A 19,443-nucleotide genomic window follows, 5' to 3' on the forward strand; every position below is an offset into this window, starting at 1 on the left:
AGAGGATAACCAAATATAGCAGTGAGAATGTGAAAAGTATAAAACAAAATCTTTTGCAACAAGAATTCATTTTGTCTACCACTTAAAACATTAAATAAATCCATACTGTCATAATCATTTTCAAAGTATTTTCCCAGGATACTAAAGTGAGTATTAGTTTTAAAAGTCAAACCAAATGGGATCTTTTGTCTCAACTGACAGCTATGTTCACACTGAAAAGAATTTTTTTCTTAATATTTAGTCAATATTTAGGAAATGGGACAATTGATACTGTGAAAAATGTTAGTATGATTTAAAAGGAGAAATTGATGAAGAACATTGATAGTGAAGCAGATATTTTGGCAATACAACTTCGGGAGAAAGAAAAGGGAAGTAAACTTAGGTTTACATTTCAGTTTGTGAGGGAGAATGGAGCTAAGAGAAGGCTGCTCAAACAAATTCCTCTTCTGTCTGACACAGATGACAATTAGCATGGACAGATCATTTAATGCCATTTAACTCCAGACATCAACATGGAGGCAGCCTCCCTGGGGAGTGTGGAGGTGCAGCCGTGCCAGGCCTGGCAGGTGGTGGAAACTACTCAAAATGGTTTCTTCTTCCAGAGCACCTCCACCCAGGTCCAGAGTCAACGGGGGTCCAAGATCCTCAAACTAACATCAGAAAATTAGCAGAATGGTGAAGGGTCTCTAGTGTGAGGTTACAAGGCAAGGCCTGAAATGTGTTATCTCTGGCTCTTAACATCCTGCCCTGGACATCTGGGCCACCTTGAGAATCACAGGCCATTATTCTTGTTTGTCAAAATTACATCAGCTTGACCTAGCCGCAGAGACTTCTAAACTAAAGGTACCGAATAAAAGTGAAACTACAATTCCTTATTCTCTTAAGTCCACAGCCAAAATGTTGTTTTCAAATCTCCACCACCACTATCACCACTGACTGCGATAAAAAGCTGACCAAATACAAAACATTGAGCTACAAAACCTTACAGGCAAGACCTCATCCAATCTCCACAAAAACTTCTTCACAGTGGGAAGTATCATTACCCCCATGTTACAGGTAAAGAAACTTCAGGTTGGTAGAACCAAGATTTGAACCCAGGTCTGTGTGACACTGAAGTTTGTGCTTCCTATACTATTCTCTACTGATGGGGAGTAGGGCAGACAGGCTGGATTTGGGGAAGAGGGGAAGGACCTGGAGGTGAGTTTCTGCCTGCCACCTTCAAACGTGTCTCATTTGGCCTTGGAGATCTTTGGAACACAGACGTTACTTTCCTGAGCTAGGTTGGTGGGATGCTCCATTTATTATTTATGAGGCCAAGACTGGAAATATGAGCTGAACATGCAAGTTAAATATGCTTTACATTACCTCTGCTTCTCCCCTAAGCCTCGTCTGATATATGCTTCAACTGTGTTGAAGTTCAAAAACAGATAACGATCTTTTTAAATTCATATGCTTTGGAAAAATATTTGATTGACTAATGTTTTCTAATTGGATATTATAATAGATACATTGTAATTAAACAGAACAACCCCATACAAAATATTCAATATTACTATCACCAGGATAGCTTTGCATGTGATTTTCAATACACATATAAGAAATACAAATTAAATACAAAAAGGAATACAAATTAAATACAAATAAAGACTTAGTAATTCAACTAACTGTGATAGAAGATTAACAGGCATTTCTCTTTTAAATATCATAGAGATAGTATTAACATTAACCATTTCAACTGCATTTATCTCCATAAGCTTTAGTTTTCTCCTCTTTAGAATAAGGATATTTCTCACAAATACTTATCAAAGTGCTAGCTTTCAACAAATGTTATTACATTTTTTTATAACAGTACAGAGCTCTTGACTTATTTTCTAATTCAAATAGATAATGGTGTCCTTTCCATCTTAATGGTACTGTCTCTAATATTAATAGAGTGACTGAACGATGTCATCTCATATTCAGAATTAAGGGGTCAGCCTCTGGTTATTCATTTTGTTACGTAAAAGAAAGTGGTCTCACGGAAATGTTGTCTATGTCAATATATTTGGTTAGTTCTGTATGTATTTCAAACAACTTTTTCACAGTATTTTGGGCCATGAAATGTAATTTGTATCTAAGGCATCCCTCCAAACTTCCTTCCTCCCACCACATTCCTAAAGAAGAAGGAAACACAACTATACCAGAACGCTTTAAGGAAATTGTCAGAAAATGCTAATATGCCAAAACACTCCATAAACCCCTTTTTTATTAAGCTTTTCAAATGAGGCAGAGTTTATTATTCTTACCACATTGCTGGTAATAACTGTTTCCTTGATTTTTGTCATTTTAGCTATTATTTTACTCAATTCTTGCTTTTTCAGTAAAGTCTCATTTCTTTTAAATTCATAGTTTCTTTTATATTCTTCAACCTATAGTGACAAGCATGTAGTAATCACTCCAGTGGCAATCTATAGTGATAAACTGATTAAAAACTATTATCACAATAAAGTCTAGGAAAGCTATTTTTTCTTAATTTGTCAATCTCATTCATATTTAATCTATGTACACCGTATTCAATCTAAGCATACCACCAAGAAAAAACCAAAAAACCAAGGGTGAACAAGGGCCAAACAGCAATTATAAAATATTGAAATAGTAAATATTTAACGGCAATAACAATGATCATTAATAACAAATTACATAAGCCATTTCCATTGTAGTAATTTACTAATAATAAAACACTTAGCAACATTTATTGGATTTACAGTATACTAAGCAAGGAGAGTCAAAGGAAGAAATGAAGAATTTTCTGGGAACCTAAATTCACATTATTTAATGGGAAATAAAATCAACTAAAGACAGAATGAACATAATCACTGAAGATAGGGCAGTTTAGTCTTAGAAAGCTTTTTACCATTTTATCAAGATTATCACTTGTCAGACTTTTGTTTAAGCCAAATAAAAATGTGAATCTCTAATGTTAACATTTTATTTGAGAATTAAAAATTGGGGGTATACAGAATGGGTGTCTTCAGTATGTCTAAAGAATAAAGAGAAGGCTGGGAGTTTATAAGGCAGAGGAATGCCATGCACAGCTATTTGAGAAAGTTCACTGGCACTAGTAAGGCTCTGGGGAACTGGCAAGTTCCAATTGGTGGATGATGGTGGTGGGCAAATTGGCTCTACAGTTGTAACAAGTTGTCTCAACAGCTATGGATAAAAGTAGTCCCGGGGTGGAGCCTGTAGCTCTGTGGGTAGGGTGCCGGTCACATACACCAGGCCTTCCCCCCTTCCCCAAATCCAGCCTGCCCGCCCCACTCCCCATACATGTATTAATGGAGGGTGGTGGGTTTGAATTCGGCCAGGCCAGCTAAACAGCAATGACAACTGTAACAACAAAAATATAGCCAGTCATTGTGGTGGGCGCCTGTAGTCCCAGCTGCTTGAGAGGCTGAGAAAAGAGAATCGCTTAAGCCCAAGAGTTTGAGGTTGCTGTGAGCTGTGATGCTACAGCACTCTACTGAGGGCTCCATAATGAGCCTTTGTTTCAAAAAAAAAAAACAAAAAAAAACGTGGGCCCATGTCTCAGGAGGCAGTTTCAGTAGCCAAGTTCACTGAGTATTCTTGGAGTAACATTATGTTCCTCAGTGCTTCTTCCCCCCCACCTCCACCTTCTTGACTATTTTATTTGGGTGTGACAAGAATGACCCAATTTGTATAGTCAACTTAGCACCATAATGAAGCAAGTCACCCTCTTATCAAACATCATGGACTTGTCTGCAAAGTGAATTACCAAGAGCAGGGTAACTAGTTGGGCGGTAAAGCCTAGGAAGACACATGAAAACAGGCATTGGTGCCTTTCCACTAACACCACCAGGCGCTTCACTGAAGTGGCTCCTCTGAATGGACATGATCATTATGGATTATCTCTGCACCAGGCACAAGTGCATATGAAACTGCGTGGTTAATAAATTTGGTTGAAATTGAAAATCTGCATTCTCACTTTGACTTAATCCTTCTCCCAAGGTCTCAAATTGATAGTATTTTGTTTTGTTTGAGGGAGATTTTCTGGGTTTGAAGGTGCTCTGAGACCTAGCATTATTTTTTTCTTTCTCAGAGAAAAGAAACTGTGGCCATGGCCTATTATTTGTCTTTAGTGAACACTGGTCGTTGACTTCTTTAATGTCAATTCACCTCAGCTGGTTTAATCCACTGGCTTGGAGCATTCCCTTAGGGACCAAGAGTAGGAACTATTTTAACCCGGCCCTATCAGACACAGTGGAGGAGGCCTTAGAAAAAGGTTTTCCTTTTTCTACTTGAATAACGAAGCATATAGTTAGTTGTCATTGGCAGCCTTCTTGTGATCATGAGGCAAGCCAGCCTCAGGGGTGAAGGACAGAGGATGAGCCACCCCAGGCTCTGGTCCTAGGGACTGGGAATTCTCACTCTGTGAGATAATAAATGCCCTCACTATTTAAGCTAACTTGAGTCAGAGCTTCTGCAGTTTGCATCTGGAAGTGTCCTAAAGGGCACTCTTTTCCTGGGAGGCAAAAAACCACCCCAAAAAACTACACATGGGCCAAATCCAGCCCTCACCTGTCTATGCAAAGCCATTTGCATTCATTTAGGCATTGCTTATGACTACTTTTGGACTAAAATAACATAATGAGTAGTTGTGACAAAGATTATATGGCCTTAAATATTTAGTAACCAATCTTTTTCAGAAAAAGCCTGTGGGCCCCTGAGATAGACTATTCATATAGTAATAAGAAAAAAGAATGTGTCGGCTCAGCGCCTGCAGCTCAAGCGGCTAGGGTGCCAGCCACACACACCAGAGCTGGTGGGTTCAAATCAAGCCCGGGCCTGCCAAACAACAAGGACAACTACAACGAAAAATGGCTGGGTGTCGTGGTAGGCGCCTGTAGTCCCAGCTACTTGGGAGGCCAAGGCAAGAGAATTGCTTAAGCCCAGGAGTTGGAGGTTGCTGTGAGCTGTGAGGCCACGGCACTCTACCCAGGACAACAGCTTGAGGCTCTGTCTCAAAGAAAAAAAAAATAATGTGTCATGTTTACAAATTCCTTATATGAAGCCCCTCTGGGATTCCTTTTTTATATTTTAATATTTATATTAAAGGATAGGAAGGGAAACAATTTTCCCATAGGGCTTAAAATGAAGTTAGGAACTCGTTCATTTGATAAAGTAACACCAGGGCATGCCAATTGCCTGTGAGGTACACAGCCCTGTCCTTGGGGCTAGGCTACCGCAGTGGGTAAAGCAGACAAAATTCCTGCCCTGTGGAGCTTACCTCAGCTTGGATGCTACTCCTCACTTACCATTTTGGTCCCTGGAGAAGTAAAGAACGGGGACAAGTCTCCCTCCTCTCCACCCCTTCCTCTTCCCATGTACCCATAGACACACCCCACTCTTTGCCCAGGAACGTGAGCCATGCCAGCCTGTGGATTCTGTGCTGTCAGGGAGGACAGAGTCCTGCTGTCAGCAGAGGGATGCACACTCCTCAGCATCATTGTGGGCAGAGAGGAAGGCAGTACAGCCCTCCCTAATCCCCGCTGTCCTGAGATTTGTATTTCATTGTAATAACGACACATCCGAGTATAAGTCTGGTTCAGCGAGAAGGGCCCCATCCTATTTTTGTGACACCGCAGCCCCAGCTAACAGCTGGCTTCAACCCCAGAAGAGGTCAGCAGCTGCATCAGTATCAGGACCAGGGATGCTCCCATTATGGTCTGAATGTGCCTCCCAAATTCAGACATGAAACTTCATCATCAACGTGATGGCAGTAAGAGGCAAGGCCTTTAGGAGTGATTAGTTTCTGAGGACAGAACCCCAGAGAATGAGATCAGCAGCCTTACAAAGGGGCCGGAGGCCCTCTCTCGCCTTCTGTTCACCTCCTCCAGTGGGTACAGCCTTCCAGGTGCCGGCTTAGAAGGAGGGACTGGCTTCTAAACCCTTGGCACCTTGACCTGGGACTTCTTTGCCTCCACGACTGTGAGAAATAAATTCCTATTATTTATAAATGATCCAGTTTCGGGTATTGTGTTATAGCAGCCGACAGACTCCCTGCCAGCTTCTTCACAGCCTGTCACAAGGATGGCTGGGCTGGGCGTGACTCGGCACGCAGGGAGAAACGGCACATGGGTTCAGTGTAAAACCATTTCTGAGGAGGCAGGAACTTTTCAGGATAAGGAAACTTTGCCCTCACTAGAATTTCCAAATAGCCTAAGTCTCGCCATGGAGCCAAAGTAGCCACAAATGAACCAAATGGCCACTGGCAGATTTTACTCCTTTAAATTGTAATTGAGACTCAAGGAAAGCAATTTAATAAACATTCTTTTTTTCTTCCCTTTCCTTTCCTTGCTCTTTCTTTTCCCTCTGTTTAATATGGCAGTGTCATGAGCCCATGTCCCGTCTCCTGCATGTATTGTTATAATGTGAGGCTTTGCCGATCCCACCCCAGAGGAGCCAGGCTGCAGAGTGAGAGTGACGCTGCTGCTGGGAACACAAAACAGGAACCAGCCTGATCTTTCCTGAGGCAGCCAGAGCAGAACAGGAGGAAAGATCATAAGCCACTGGGCATGAATTTTAATCACCCTGGCACGGCATAGTCCAGCCCTGACAGGGGCAGACAAAGGATGCAGTGGTCATCTCCTCCTTGCCCCCACGGAGGTGGCAGTTCTGGGCTCTGCTCAGCTCCTGTATAGGTCCCGCCATGCTCAGACCCACTCAGCAGGAGGAGCCAGGCAGGGCCCCCTGTCTGAACTCCCTGGATCTGTCCAGACAGAAATGGCTTCAGGACTGTCAAAGGCAACCAGGTAAGACAGTGGCCCACTCCTCTCCCCTCTGTGACTGCATGTCAGCAAGGGGCCACCCCAGTGTCACAGCTCCCGTCATGGACCAAGATGCTGCTACACAATCAGGCAGCTTCCTTCAGAGCTCCGAGGGTCCCAAGGGTCCCAAGTCTCCTGCTCTATTCCCATTTCCATGTTCAGAGAGCATATCAGAGAGAGCACTTGTCCGCCTTGAGGACAGATGATTATTCCTGCCCCAGAAGCTGTCCATTCCTGCACCGTAAGGAACAGGTCGTGCCACTTACCCTGTCGCTTAACTGCTGTTTCCTTAACAGATACTCTGCTTCTTCTTTTTCTAATTCCTTCTGTGTCTCTTGAATATGTCCTTTTTGCAATTCTAAGTCTTCTTTCTCCAAGTTTATTTGAGCAAGAGTCTCATTTATGTAAACAGTGGCAGTGGCCTTTTCCTCCATCACCTGGTTGAGTGCCAGGACAAACTTCCTGTATTGCCGAGCTACCTCCTCCTGCTTCACACTGGGGGGAAAGAACTGCTTCAGGCATGAAAAGCAGGCTCTGTGGAGGGGAACAGCGCCTGGGTGGTGTGAGGAGCCCCCACCCGGGGAGAAAAGGGAAGGGAGACTTATTCTGTACTTGTGCTTGTGATTGTCTGAACTTGGGTCAGACCAGGACTGAAGGAATCACAAATGTCAACCTTGTACCTTTCACCCTGTAAAAGTATCGGGCAGCCCACTTGCCCCCACCCACCCTACGCACCAGATGGTAACCAGGGCACAGTTTGGTCTCAAGTACAGCATGATTCAAAAGTAGTCTGGAGCAGGTAAGTGGGGCCCCTGAGTTCTGACATGTACTATCTCCCTGTCTGTTGCATTATCCAGAGATGTAGCTGAGCTGAGCTTCCCTGGGACAGAAACTAGAGAAAGAAAGCATGAGTCCATCTTTACTGTCTAGAGGATGCTTGCCACCTGACTTGAGCCCTCTTAATCTTCTTCCTGCTACTCCCCAAATCTGAGTTCAGGAGTGTGTGGCCTCACACACCCATCACTGGCTGCATCCGAGGAACACCTTGACATTGGGAGAAATGTCAACTTCGGGGCTAACAATGCATGATTTATTTGTTGGGGACAATTGGTTCTACTGCTCTATTTTTAAAAGCTCCTGCAGTGTAAAGACCCTTTTCCCTTTTTCTAGGTCCCAGAGCTAGAGACTTTAATTCTGGGCACTGTGTCTGAAGGATCAAGAAAATGGAAACTCACTGTTGGGAAGTTTATTTCCCAGAGGTCCAATTTCACCCCAGAAATGCAATGAAAGGAAGCCCCGCTGAGAGGCTCAGCAAGGGTGCCAGACATGGGTGCTTTGCTTGAGTCAAACCAAGGATTTAGTCTCAAACAAGAGAACAAGTCATATCATAAAACCTAACTAGGAGTGTTGGGCTGGTGGAGAAGAGCCTGCGGCTTCCAGGGGAAACACCCGGAGAGCTGCTATGCATCTAGTTCCTGAGGACCGTCCAGGAGGGGAGATGTGCTGACACTGTCAGCGCCTGTGGGCACCTGCATGTGCATCTTTCTTTGAAAAATGGAGGCAAAAAGTGACTGCAGGGTGAGGATGCCAGCTGCTGGGGTGGTCTCCCTCTGTCGTCTGCCTTCCATGAAGGTTTGTCTAGAGCAGTGGTTCAAGTGAGCACAGAGCACACAGTGTTGCTAAGAATGCAAATTCTTGTCTCCACACTGCCACTGGCCCCGGACCTACTAAATCAGAAATTCTGAGGCAATTTGTGTTTTAATAAGCCTTCCAGGTGATTCTGACACATGATCCAGTTTGAGAACCCCTGGTCTATAGGGGAGTGACACTGATGTTGAATATCCAGCCTGGGTATTACTTTTCTTGTTATTAGTTTGGAAATGGTCTGGATCATGTAGCAGTCTCTGGCGACTGTGGCTAGCAGGCACCATGCACAAACCTGCATTGTGAGTCCCCACCAGGGGTCAGAATATGCAGTATTGCTCAAACATATGTGATCATGAACTTTGTTTTTCATGGAGCAGCTCCCAGGACAGATGCTCTGAAGATTGGTTTGGGAAATGCGCCTCTGAATTTTGAGGCCTTTGCCTGATTCCTGAGGGAACCCAACAACACTCTGATTATTTTAGCTTCCCAAATGGATTTTATTTTGAGGGATTTTTGAACATTTCTCACTCTGGGAAACCAACATTTTGATATTTATGCATTAATCTTATAAAATTGCTCATAGGGCTAAGTTATTCTTTCAGAATATATCTCTTCCTCTTATGTGTTGGGTAGGTCAAGAGTTGTGATCCCATTTTATAGATGGAGAAAATGAGCCCCACATCGTGGAGTAGTGGTCTGAGATATCTCAGCCCAGGAATAAAGAAAAGAAAACTAACAGGTGTAGGCTCCTGAGTGAAAGGCAGCTGCATAGATTGTCTCATTTAATTACAGATAAAATCTGGAAGCCTCTCCTGGGAACCAGCCCCATCCTCAGCCTTCCAGTAGATCATGACTGAATATCTTTAAGGAACTGAATTACCTATACATATTCAGATCTGTTCAATACAATAGATCTATTTTGAAATTATAGTTACAATTCCAGCAAGGTTTCTTGCTTTGGTGGTGGGGGTTTGTAAATTTAATTCTACAAAACTACAAACTAAAACTACTATCCTTGAAGGTAAGGTAGCTTTCAAGGTAGGTGAATGATTCATAAATAAACAATAGTTGCTGCTGAAAATCTGGGTTGGCTCTGAAATTTCACAGGTCTTCTGGCTACAATGGTTCTAGATTTTCTGTCCTTCTTCCCAGCCCTCTGCAGCTATTACCCCCCACCCACCCATCAGCCTGGGTCATCACCTATAACCTGTCTTCACCTCTCAGCCTGCCCTGCCCCAGCTCAGATCAGAGGCTAGACTCCTGACAATTTTTCCAGTCCAGCTACAGATCCCCTTCTCCCTCAAGTTACTGAATTAAAAAAGATACCTACCCTAGAGTTTCATTATTTTCTTCCAGATCAATTATTTTCTTCTTCAGAAACTCTATTTCATTATTGATCCTCATAGTTTTCTTTCGTATTTGATTTATCTCAATAAGATTTAATCTTCGAGCATCTTTGACACATTCTTAAAAGTGGAAATGTTACTAAATTATTTGCGAAAGAGCACATTTGTAGATACTGACTTTTTAAATCATGAAAAGAGAAGGTCTTTCTTTGCAATATTCTTTTAATTATTTCAGGGTCAGTTACTTCCTACTTATGCCTTTTGTCCCTCCTAATCTTTCTTATCAGTTACTTCTCTTATTTCTGCTGCTGCTGCTGCTGCTATGGGACCTGCTTTCTGTGGGCTCTGAACAGCTCCGTACATGAACAGTCTGACAGCACCTAATTCCTGCCTGTTCCACGCACTTCTCACCTCCTGCCTGGGAGGTCTGGTCACCTCTACCGGGCCTCTTCTTTAGATACCCACACCCAGGCGCGTGTAACTTGGACGTGCAGGAGGTGGGCAAACATTGGGCCAGTGATAGACGGGGCCAGCATGAATGTTTCCTGCTTTCTCTCACTGATGGGAGTCCTGAGAAGAAGTAATGCCAGGTCCTGGGGGCATGTTTTCATAATTAATTCATTTAATTAGCAGAAACCAATCCCATAGTACACACTGTACTGGCTCTTCCTTATTCCCTGCTTTGATCCCCTATGCCACCCTGCTCTTTAGACTACACTTCTTAAAATAATGATGCAAAAACCATCGTCTCAGACTCTGCTTTCTGGGAAACCCACGGTGTTAAAGAACTAATTATTCATCGATGAACAATGAATCAGTGTAGTCACATAAGACGTGAGAGGGTTACTTCAGTGTAAACTGAATGCATGAATTTTTGAACATTGCTATTTAGGTGCTGGACTCATTTCTACACAAAATATATTCTAGAAACCAGCTGGTGGCTCCCCTAAGAGAGCCAAGCGGGTTTCTTCCTTCTGCTCCTCCTAGGTACTAAAATTGCACATCGTGGAAGATCTCAAACTCTGCGTCTTGAATGCACATATACATCACCTGGGGATCTTGCGAAAATGCATGTTTTGATGTGGGACTAGAGATCCTGCATTTTCTAACCAGCTCTCAGGTGGTGCTTACTCTGCTGGTCCAAAGACCATGCTTTGAGTAGCCAGGCTTTACGGCATAAGGATGATTGAATTTACTTGGGTAAGTATTCAGCATGTATAGGACCTTATAACCTAGTATTAATTCTTTTTTTGCTTCTAAAATATTTTTCCTGACTACAAAAATAACCCAATCTGGAAAGGTAAAAAAAAAAAAAAAAAAAGCAAAAAAACCCCCACTAAATAAAAACAAAAATTCCACCTTTGGTATAGATTCTTCTAAGTCTTATTTTCTTTCTCTGCACATGCAGTTTGGTGTATTCTCCCTGCCAAACTGGACTAACATTAAGCAAATTGTTTAATAACCTACTGCATCAGCCAGGGCCCTATTAGGAGATAGAGATCTCACAGTAAGTTGAACAGGGAAAGTTTAATATAAATAACTTTTCAATGTAACAGAGGATTAGAGTGAGTAGAGGGTTAGGGAATGGGCAGTAAAAAGTAAAGAGAACTCTAAAGAATTCAGGGATGACTGGAATACACAGCAGCCACTATTCTCAGGGCTGAGGAAGAGTGAGAACTAGAACCTCCCTGGAGAAGGCTGTGTGGCGCTCACTGGGTGGCAAAGAAGTTTATGAAATGCTGCAGTGGTGGAACTTGCTGGAAATCTGCTCTCTGGGGTGTTGGGGAAAGCTGTTCGAAGGGAAGTGTCATCTTTCAGAACTCACTGCAGAACTACCCAAGGGCGTACTGAGGAAGCTCTTCATGGAGGGAGGTTGCTGGGCACTGTGGACCACCAGACCCTGCAAAGCCAGGGACAGACTCTGTCAAGCCACGGGCACTGCAAGAGAGCCACCCTGAGTACTCCAGAGCTAGGAAGGGAGCCCCGTTCTCTTCCGGTATCCCTCCAGCACCCTCTACTGACAAAGATTAATATCATGCTGGTTGATGAAGGTGAAAATTTGGAGAGCCCATGTTCTTTTTTTTTTTTTTGGAGTTTTTTTTGGCCAGGGCTGGGTTTGAACCTGCCACCTCCAGCATATGGGACCAGCACCCTACTCCTTTGAGCCACAGGCGCCACCCAGTGCCCATCTTCTTTATCACAGAGCAGACAATGATGTGTAGATTTAGAGCTGAGAGGCAATAAATAGATAAATGGAAAATCTACTTTAGAAAAAAGTTCTTTTTACTTATTAAGGTCATTCTTTTAGTTTGGGCTCCACAAGAAAAAGATTCTAAAATCTGTGTGTAAAAAAAAAAATAGCTCCTCTGAGGAAATGAAGGAGGCAGAGCTGGGCAGAGGAGACATCACAGTGTGAAGAGCTTTGGAGCTGACACTCTGGAGTTGCTCTATGCTGAGGCAAGGCAGCCAGGCCTTTGTACCCTCTCAGTGACCAGTCAGTGCATGTGGGTGGCAGGCACTTGGGGGGAGAAACGTAACCTGAGATGAAGATGCTCGCTGTTTGTTAAGGGCAATTCCTGGGAAGGAACTCAGCTGTGAGCTTCTGCCAACATTCCTGGCAGCTGGGGAAAGAAGCTGGACCCTGACACTAGACCAAATACAAATTTATCTCAAAATGGTCAAAGACCAAAATGTAGGAGCTAAAACTCCAAAATTCTTAGAAGAAAATGTAGAGGAAAGTTTTAAGATGATGGATTTGGCAATGATATCCGGATATGATACCAAAAGCACAGTTAACAAAAGAAAAAGATAAATTAAAGTACATCAAAATTTAAAACTTTTGTCCATCAAAGGTCACTATCAACAGAGTGAAGAGGCAATCTATGGAATGCAAATCACATATCTAGAAAGTGGCTAGCAGCCAGAATTCAAAAAGAACTCCTACAACTCAACATAACACAAAACAATCTGATTAAAAGATGTGCAAAGGAACTGAAGACACATTTCTCCAAAGAAAACATACGGGTGGCCGATAAGCACATGAAAATGTGTTCAACATCACCAATCGCTGGGAAATGCTAATCAGTGCACAATTCACACCCATCAGGATGTCTATCAGAAAATCAAAAACCAAAACAACCCAGAAAATAACAAGTATAGGCAAGGATGTGGAGAAACTGGAGTCCTGCATGGCTGGGGGCAACGTAAAATGGTGCAGCCACTGTGGGAAAACAGTATAACGAATCTTCCAAAAAAAAAAAAAAATCATATGTAGAACTGCCGTATAATCTGGCAACTCTTCTTCTGTGTATATGTTAAAAAACTGAAAACAGAGACTTGAATAAATACAAGTAAAGTATCCCTAATCCAAAAAGCCAAAGTCTAAAATGCTCCCAAATTTGAAACTTTTCGAACATCTACATTAAGCTCAAAGGAAATGCTCACTGCAGCATTTTGTCTCAGATATTTGGATTAGGGATTCTCAACTGGTAAGTATAATGCAAGCATCCTCCAATTAAAAAAAATTCAAAAATCTGAAATACTCCTGGTCCCAAGCAGTTCAGATAAGGGATACTCAACCTGTATTTGGACACTCATTATTCACAACACCTAAAATATGGGAACAACCCAAAGGTCCATCAACAGATGGATAAACAAAACACGGTAGGTACATGCAATGGAACATTATTTGGCCTTAGGAAGGAAATTCTAACACATATTATAATCTGGATGAAACTTGAAGACATGCTAAGTGCAATAAGCCAATCACAGACATAATGAGATTTCAGAATTCACAGACACAGCATAGAATGGGAGTTCAGACCAGCCAAACTACCTTATTTAATTGGATAAATTTCAGTGTGGAATAGGTCAATTCGTATATCTTTAGTCTATTTTGAAACTGAAGTATATAAATTCAAGTTATATTATTTCCACTTGAAATGCATGAGAAAATGGTTATGGATCTCAATATGTTTGTGTTGTGTACTCTTTCTAGCTATATTTACACAAACAGTAGCTATTAAACTCATCTTGTAAAATTATTTGGTTCTATTTTCTTAAAAGATAAACTACATTTCTGTAGTTGATAACCTCAAAGGTACCTTCAAATTCCAAGTTCATTTTATAGGGAAGAGTTTCCAGTAGATGATACAGTCTACTGAAGTCCATGCTTTCAATTTCCAGAAGATCGATTGTGGATTTTCTCATTTCCTCCTGAAAATTTGAATTACATTTTAAAAAATTTATGACACTAAAATAAGAAGATTAATTTCTTAAGTGATGCTCTATAAATGTTTTCAGGGGTGAAAATTTAATTTTCATTAAACATTTTCTTCCATTATTTTTATTTGGAACCAAGACTGGGCAAAGTACTCTACAATTAGTTGTTAAGGTATCATTGTTAATCTGTCTTTTAATTTCTGTTGATTTTATCCTACTCAGAAGTCATTGTTTCTCTGTGTGTATCTGTTTCTTGTATGCAGTTTTAATCCATTTGAAAGAAAAATGCCAATGAAAAGGATACAGGAGAAAGAAAGCAACTTTTTAAAATAGAAATTGCTTATAAAACATGCTTAAGTATAAAGAGGAAACTACAGGCCTCTTACACACCTAATAATCCAAATAGTTGGGTGAGGCTGTCATCTTTTTTTACACCAGGCTACTTTAACAAAGGATAAACTACTCAAAAAACAGTATAAAAATATAGATGAATTGTCCTTTAAATAAATGATTATTATGGCTACAGCTATTTTATGACCCAAGAAATTGCCATTACATTTTATGAATTAAAAAGAGCAGCCTATAATAACTGTATGTATAGAATGATCACTTTTCTGTAAAAAGTACAATTCAAGGTGACCATCACCTTCATCCTGACAGTAGAAGAAATATTCATCAGGTTAAGGGTGATCAGTTTAGGGTGGGTGGGGTCGTGGTGGTTCCTACCTTCTGCATTTGGCTTATCTATCTTTATCTAAATTTTCTATAGTAAATGCATATTGCTTTTATTACAGTGAAAATTTATTACTTTAAAAATGACGAATTTATCTCTGCTGAGAGATTTCACAGCTTGGATATTAAACGGATACATACTAGATACTTCAGTTAGCCACACTAAATATTTGGGTCCTTTCAAATCCTAGATAGAAGCATAACTTAAAGAACCAAGCAGGGGACAGGTTTCTACAGGGCCAGTGTGCAGTGAAAAATACAGGAATTCTGTTTATACATCATGTATTCAGTTAAGTCAGATTGTAAAGACTGTACAGTGTATACATACATAAGTATATATAATTGCATCAAAATTTAAAGTAAGAAATTTTGTTTTTTAAGAGATGGGTTCTCACTTTGTCACTTAGGCTAGAGTGGAGAGGCATGATCACAGCTCACTGCAGCCATAAACTCCCAGGTTCAAGTGATCCTTCTGCCTTAGCCTCCTGAGTGGCTGGGACTACAGGTGCATACCACCATGTCAGCTAATTTTTCTCTTCTCCTTCTCCTTCTCTTTCTTGTTCTTTCTTGAGATGGAGACTTGCTGTGATTTTTAGGCTGGTCTCCAACTCCTGACCTCAGGGGCTCCTTGCCTCAGCCTTGGTTTACTGATATATAGGTGTGAGCCATCGCACCCAGCTAAGTAATGAGATTATTATTGGCATGCTGCTGACTCAAATTCAATTGCTTTACAGCCATATTTCTACATTTTTAGATATTTTATATGTAGTAGACTCTTATTCAATACTTTAAAATCAAATAAAGAGACTTCACCATTCTGGCCATGCCAAGCAAGCATTTGTAACATCATCCAGGGCTGAACAGAGATGTCTCTGATGCCTCAGAAGGAAATCATTTAAATATTTCTTCAATATGTCTTTCATAGGGGTCAGATTAGCATAACTGAAAGATTTTCTGTTTAGTTTCACTAAGAGCGCAGTCAGTGGGCTAGACGTCAAATAATCTTTCACCAGTTATGAAAGGACTTGCTTGTAGAGAACTAAGCAAATTGGCACCACACATGCAATTTATTCCAGAGACTGTAAGTTTGTTTTAGGCAATGCTTACCTACTAACGTTCAAGCATTTGCCCACCTCCTAACTGAGCTCTGTTATCGCCTGTGCTGTTTTCCCTAAATGGGCTCACCCCATCCACAGCACAGACCACAATTTAGTTTCCTGCACAGACAATCAGGCAACAGTTTACAGTTGATTGACACTTGGGAAAATATTTACTAAATTGAGAGAAAATATTTTTATTTATTTATTTTAAGACAGAGTTTCACTCTGTTGCTCTAGGTTAGAGTGCTATGATATCATAGCTCACAGTAACCTCAAACCCCTGGGCTCAAGCAATCCTCTGGCCTCAGAGCTCACAGCAACCTCAAACTTCTGGGCTCAAGCAATCCTCTGGCCTCAGAGCTCACAGTAACCTCAAACTTCTGGGCTCAAGCAATCCTCTGGCCTCAGCCTCCTCAGTAGCTGGGACTATAGGCGCCTGCCACAATGCCCGGCTAGATTTTCTATTTTTAGTAGAGATGGCGTCTTGCTCTTGCTTAGGCCGGTCTTGAACTCTTGAGCTCAAGTAATCCTCTTGCATCGGCCTCCAGAGTGCTAGGATTATAGGGCTGAGCTATACCATGCCCAGCTTGAGAGACAAACATTTTTAAATTCATGGTAAATATTTTCCCTATTCATTTACTTAGTACTTTGAACACAGTGGTGCCCATTGAAAATATGATGAAGAAATACGTGGAAGATTAAAAAACTAGCTCTTACGAATAATACAATACCAATTTTTTAACAGCTACAGCAATGTCCTTAAGAAAGATCCTAACTTCTTCATTGCATTTAAAATAGTCACTCTGCAGTGATCGTTCTGAAAGAAAAAATTAGAAAATTAAGATCTTACTTTATCTGTCCAAATTGTACATATGCCTTCCTAACCTCACTCGAATGTTTACTCAGAAATTGCATCTTCTGTTTCCAAATAGTTCTGTAGTGCTTTACATGAATCTCTTGCCCCTGCTATTTCCTAGTTCATAGTATTATAAGTTAAGTCATATTTTATGCCCCCTGAGGACAAACTCCTTTTAAGATTCATCTTTGAATCACTAATGGTTTAAAAAAAAGTAAGCAAGGCAGAGAGAAGGATCTGTATTGGACAGGACAAAAAAAAAATCAACACCTATTTATAGAAGGGATAAGTCTAACATGCCTATAATGTAGGTTTAAGAACGGTTTCATATGTATACACACACATATATATGAAACAGAACATTTTGCTAAAAACACACATGGAATTAATTGAAAAACTATAATATCATTTTTACTTCTTTAAAAACAATTTGAGGCACAGAATGAAATTAAACATTTATAAAACTGGTAGGCGTGAAGTAGACAGTGCTCTTTTTGTTCACTGTCATACTGTGATGTTTCCTTTTCTTTCATTCTCTTTCAGTAGGAAGCACTTGAGAAGAGAGGTTTGTGAACCGTCCAGGTGATGAAGACACAGGCAGAAAGGGAGAGGGAGGGGAAGAAAGGATCCATGGAAGAGAAGAGAGATCAGAGGAAGCTCTCCTCACAGTGGCGTTATTACCCGGCACCATACAGACTCTGTCTAGTGGCTCTCAGGCCCCCATCCTCATGTGTGACAGGAGTTTTATGTTGCTATTATTTTATCTAAATGTATCATCAAAATTGATTCTTCCAATCTTAGGATGATTCTTATTTCACAGGTGAGAAATTTGACTTCTGAGGTCATGTCATATGTGCAAAGTCACACACCTACCTGGTCAGTGGTAGAGTATGGGTGGATTCAAACCCAAGGGATGTGACCCCAGCGCCCATTCTTCACCACTGTACCCATCCCTCAGATTAAGTAAATAGCAATGTCTGCCCTCAGTCTCAGGGAATTCGAATTCTCTTACTGAACTAAGATTTCAAACAGGTGAGTATCAGTTGGAGTTTTCAAGCATGTTAGAGGCACCAGCATTGCCTGCCACCACCTTTCCTTTTCTCTTTCTATGGAGTAAATGAACACAAGCCTTTCCTGCTTGCAAATGCTCCAGGGAGCTACATATTTTGTAACCCACACTCAGGGCAAGAAGGTTTCAGGGCATTTTTTTCCTACAAAAAAACTTCCCGAGAGTCCAGATATTATTGGGAGAATTAGGTTTGAAAGGACATGCTGGTCTGGAGATCAAGCGTGAAGAGAGTTCAAGGTCCTACCTAGTTCTATCATTGACAATGAACTTGGAAATGTAAATAATCTAGGTCTTGATAACTCTTTTCAATGATTAACATTCTTTACGATAATATTTGTCAAAGCGTATCTAAGCAGAATAATGAAATTAGTTCGTTAAAGAAGGAAAAAAGATTATCCCAAACTAACAGCAACAGTGTAACATAAAACAACAAGGTTTTCTTGGAGCTATGAGATAATTACGTGGAGTAAGGAGATTCTTTGTTCTTTGGCCTACACGATGTTTGCATTGAACAAGAAATGCCCTTCCATGACTGTCTTACCTTAAACTTAAGTGCCCTGAGTACGGGTTCACCTTTCTAACTGGCCCCATCCAAGGTTATTTTCTGTTAGATGTATCTCCGAAACATCCGTTGACATGTACTTTTCCTTGCCTAATACAACAGGGGTCTCTTAAACATTCCCTTTCCTATTCACATGTTACATTCGCCGGTGTGCCACGCAAAATACAGAGGAAAGGCAGGAGACAACTGCAATCCAGGGCACGGTGTAAGTGCAGGTGGGTCCTCAGGTCGCGGGCAAAGGGCACCTGGGCTGCCCCACAGCAGGAGAGCTGAGCTCGGGGCCCCTCGCTCTCTTCCCGCCTCTGGAGAAGGAGAGGGCTCTGCCCCTGCCAGACAAGCTCTGGGGCGGAGAGGAGATCCCGGTGGAGGGATCCAGCACAGCGCAGCCTGGCGTCGCCTCTCGGGGGTCCCTCCCTGGCGCCTCCTTTCGGGGCTCCCTCCCGCGTCCCGGGGCCTCACCCACAACAAAGAGCTGCTCCAGCGCGGCGGTCGCCACCGAGGAGCCCAGAGTGGAGGGGACGACGCATAGCTCCAGCGAAGGGCCGGTGGCGACGGCGGCCTGCCGGAGTATCTTCTCGTTAAAGCCCAGCTCGGGCGTCCAGGAGCTCAGCGACATCTCGCTGCACAGGCCGGGGCGCCTCTGAGGCCAGAGCGTTGGTACTGCCGGTTGCCAGTGGCAACGAGGATGCCGCGGTCCCCGGGCGCCCCCTGGCGGTCCCTGCGGCTGGCACCTCCCTGGGTTTCCGATAAGGAGTCCTGTGGGACGAGTCCCGGTTCCGCAGACTTCCCCTCTTCGGTCCTCGTTTATCTCTGGCCTCGTGCCTTTCTCGCGAGGCTCTGGAAGCAGAGTAATGGTCATTTTTGAACCCATTTCTGTGCCGGGAGGACCTTTACGAGGCAGATTTTTTCCTCATCTCTACTTGTACAGGCGCTGGTGACTTAAGTAAACGGCCCAAGGCCACAGAGGATAATACTGTATTTAAAGAGGAGTCTGCATAATTCTTCCTACTGTGCTGCAAAACCTGTCTGTCGCCCTCTTTCAGAACTTTCCCTGTCTCTGCTCTGACAGTGCGGGGATTCTCTCTG

At 42.2% G+C, this 19,443-nt stretch overlaps 1 protein-coding gene across 1 annotated transcript in view; it reads right to left on the reverse strand.

The window, feature by feature from the left end:
• Window positions 1-18,973, reverse strand: part of CCDC175 (coiled-coil domain containing 175) — a 74,694-nt gene extending 55,721 nt beyond the window's left edge. Inside the window, exons 1-6 of the mRNA XM_003794449.2 lie at window positions 18,817-18,973; window positions 16,602-16,687; window positions 13,921-14,032; window positions 9,802-9,937; window positions 7,091-7,319; window positions 2,286-2,408 (exon numbers count right to left, since the gene is read on the reverse strand). Coding sequence (XP_003794497.1) covers window positions 2,286-2,408; window positions 7,091-7,319; window positions 9,802-9,937; window positions 13,921-14,032; window positions 16,602-16,687; window positions 18,817-18,973 — 843 coding nt within the window. The remainder of the gene's footprint in view (window positions 1-2,285; window positions 2,409-7,090; window positions 7,320-9,801; window positions 9,938-13,920; window positions 14,033-16,601; window positions 16,688-18,816) is intronic.
• Between the last annotated feature and the right edge of the window lie 470 nt (window positions 18,974-19,443).

The sequence above is a fragment of the Otolemur garnettii genome, unplaced genomic scaffold (genome assembly GCF_000181295.1).
Source record: "Otolemur garnettii isolate 467f Iridium unplaced genomic scaffold, OtoGar3 scaffold00081, whole genome shotgun sequence".
Lineage (NCBI taxonomy): Eukaryota > Metazoa > Chordata > Mammalia > Primates > Galagidae > Otolemur > Otolemur garnettii.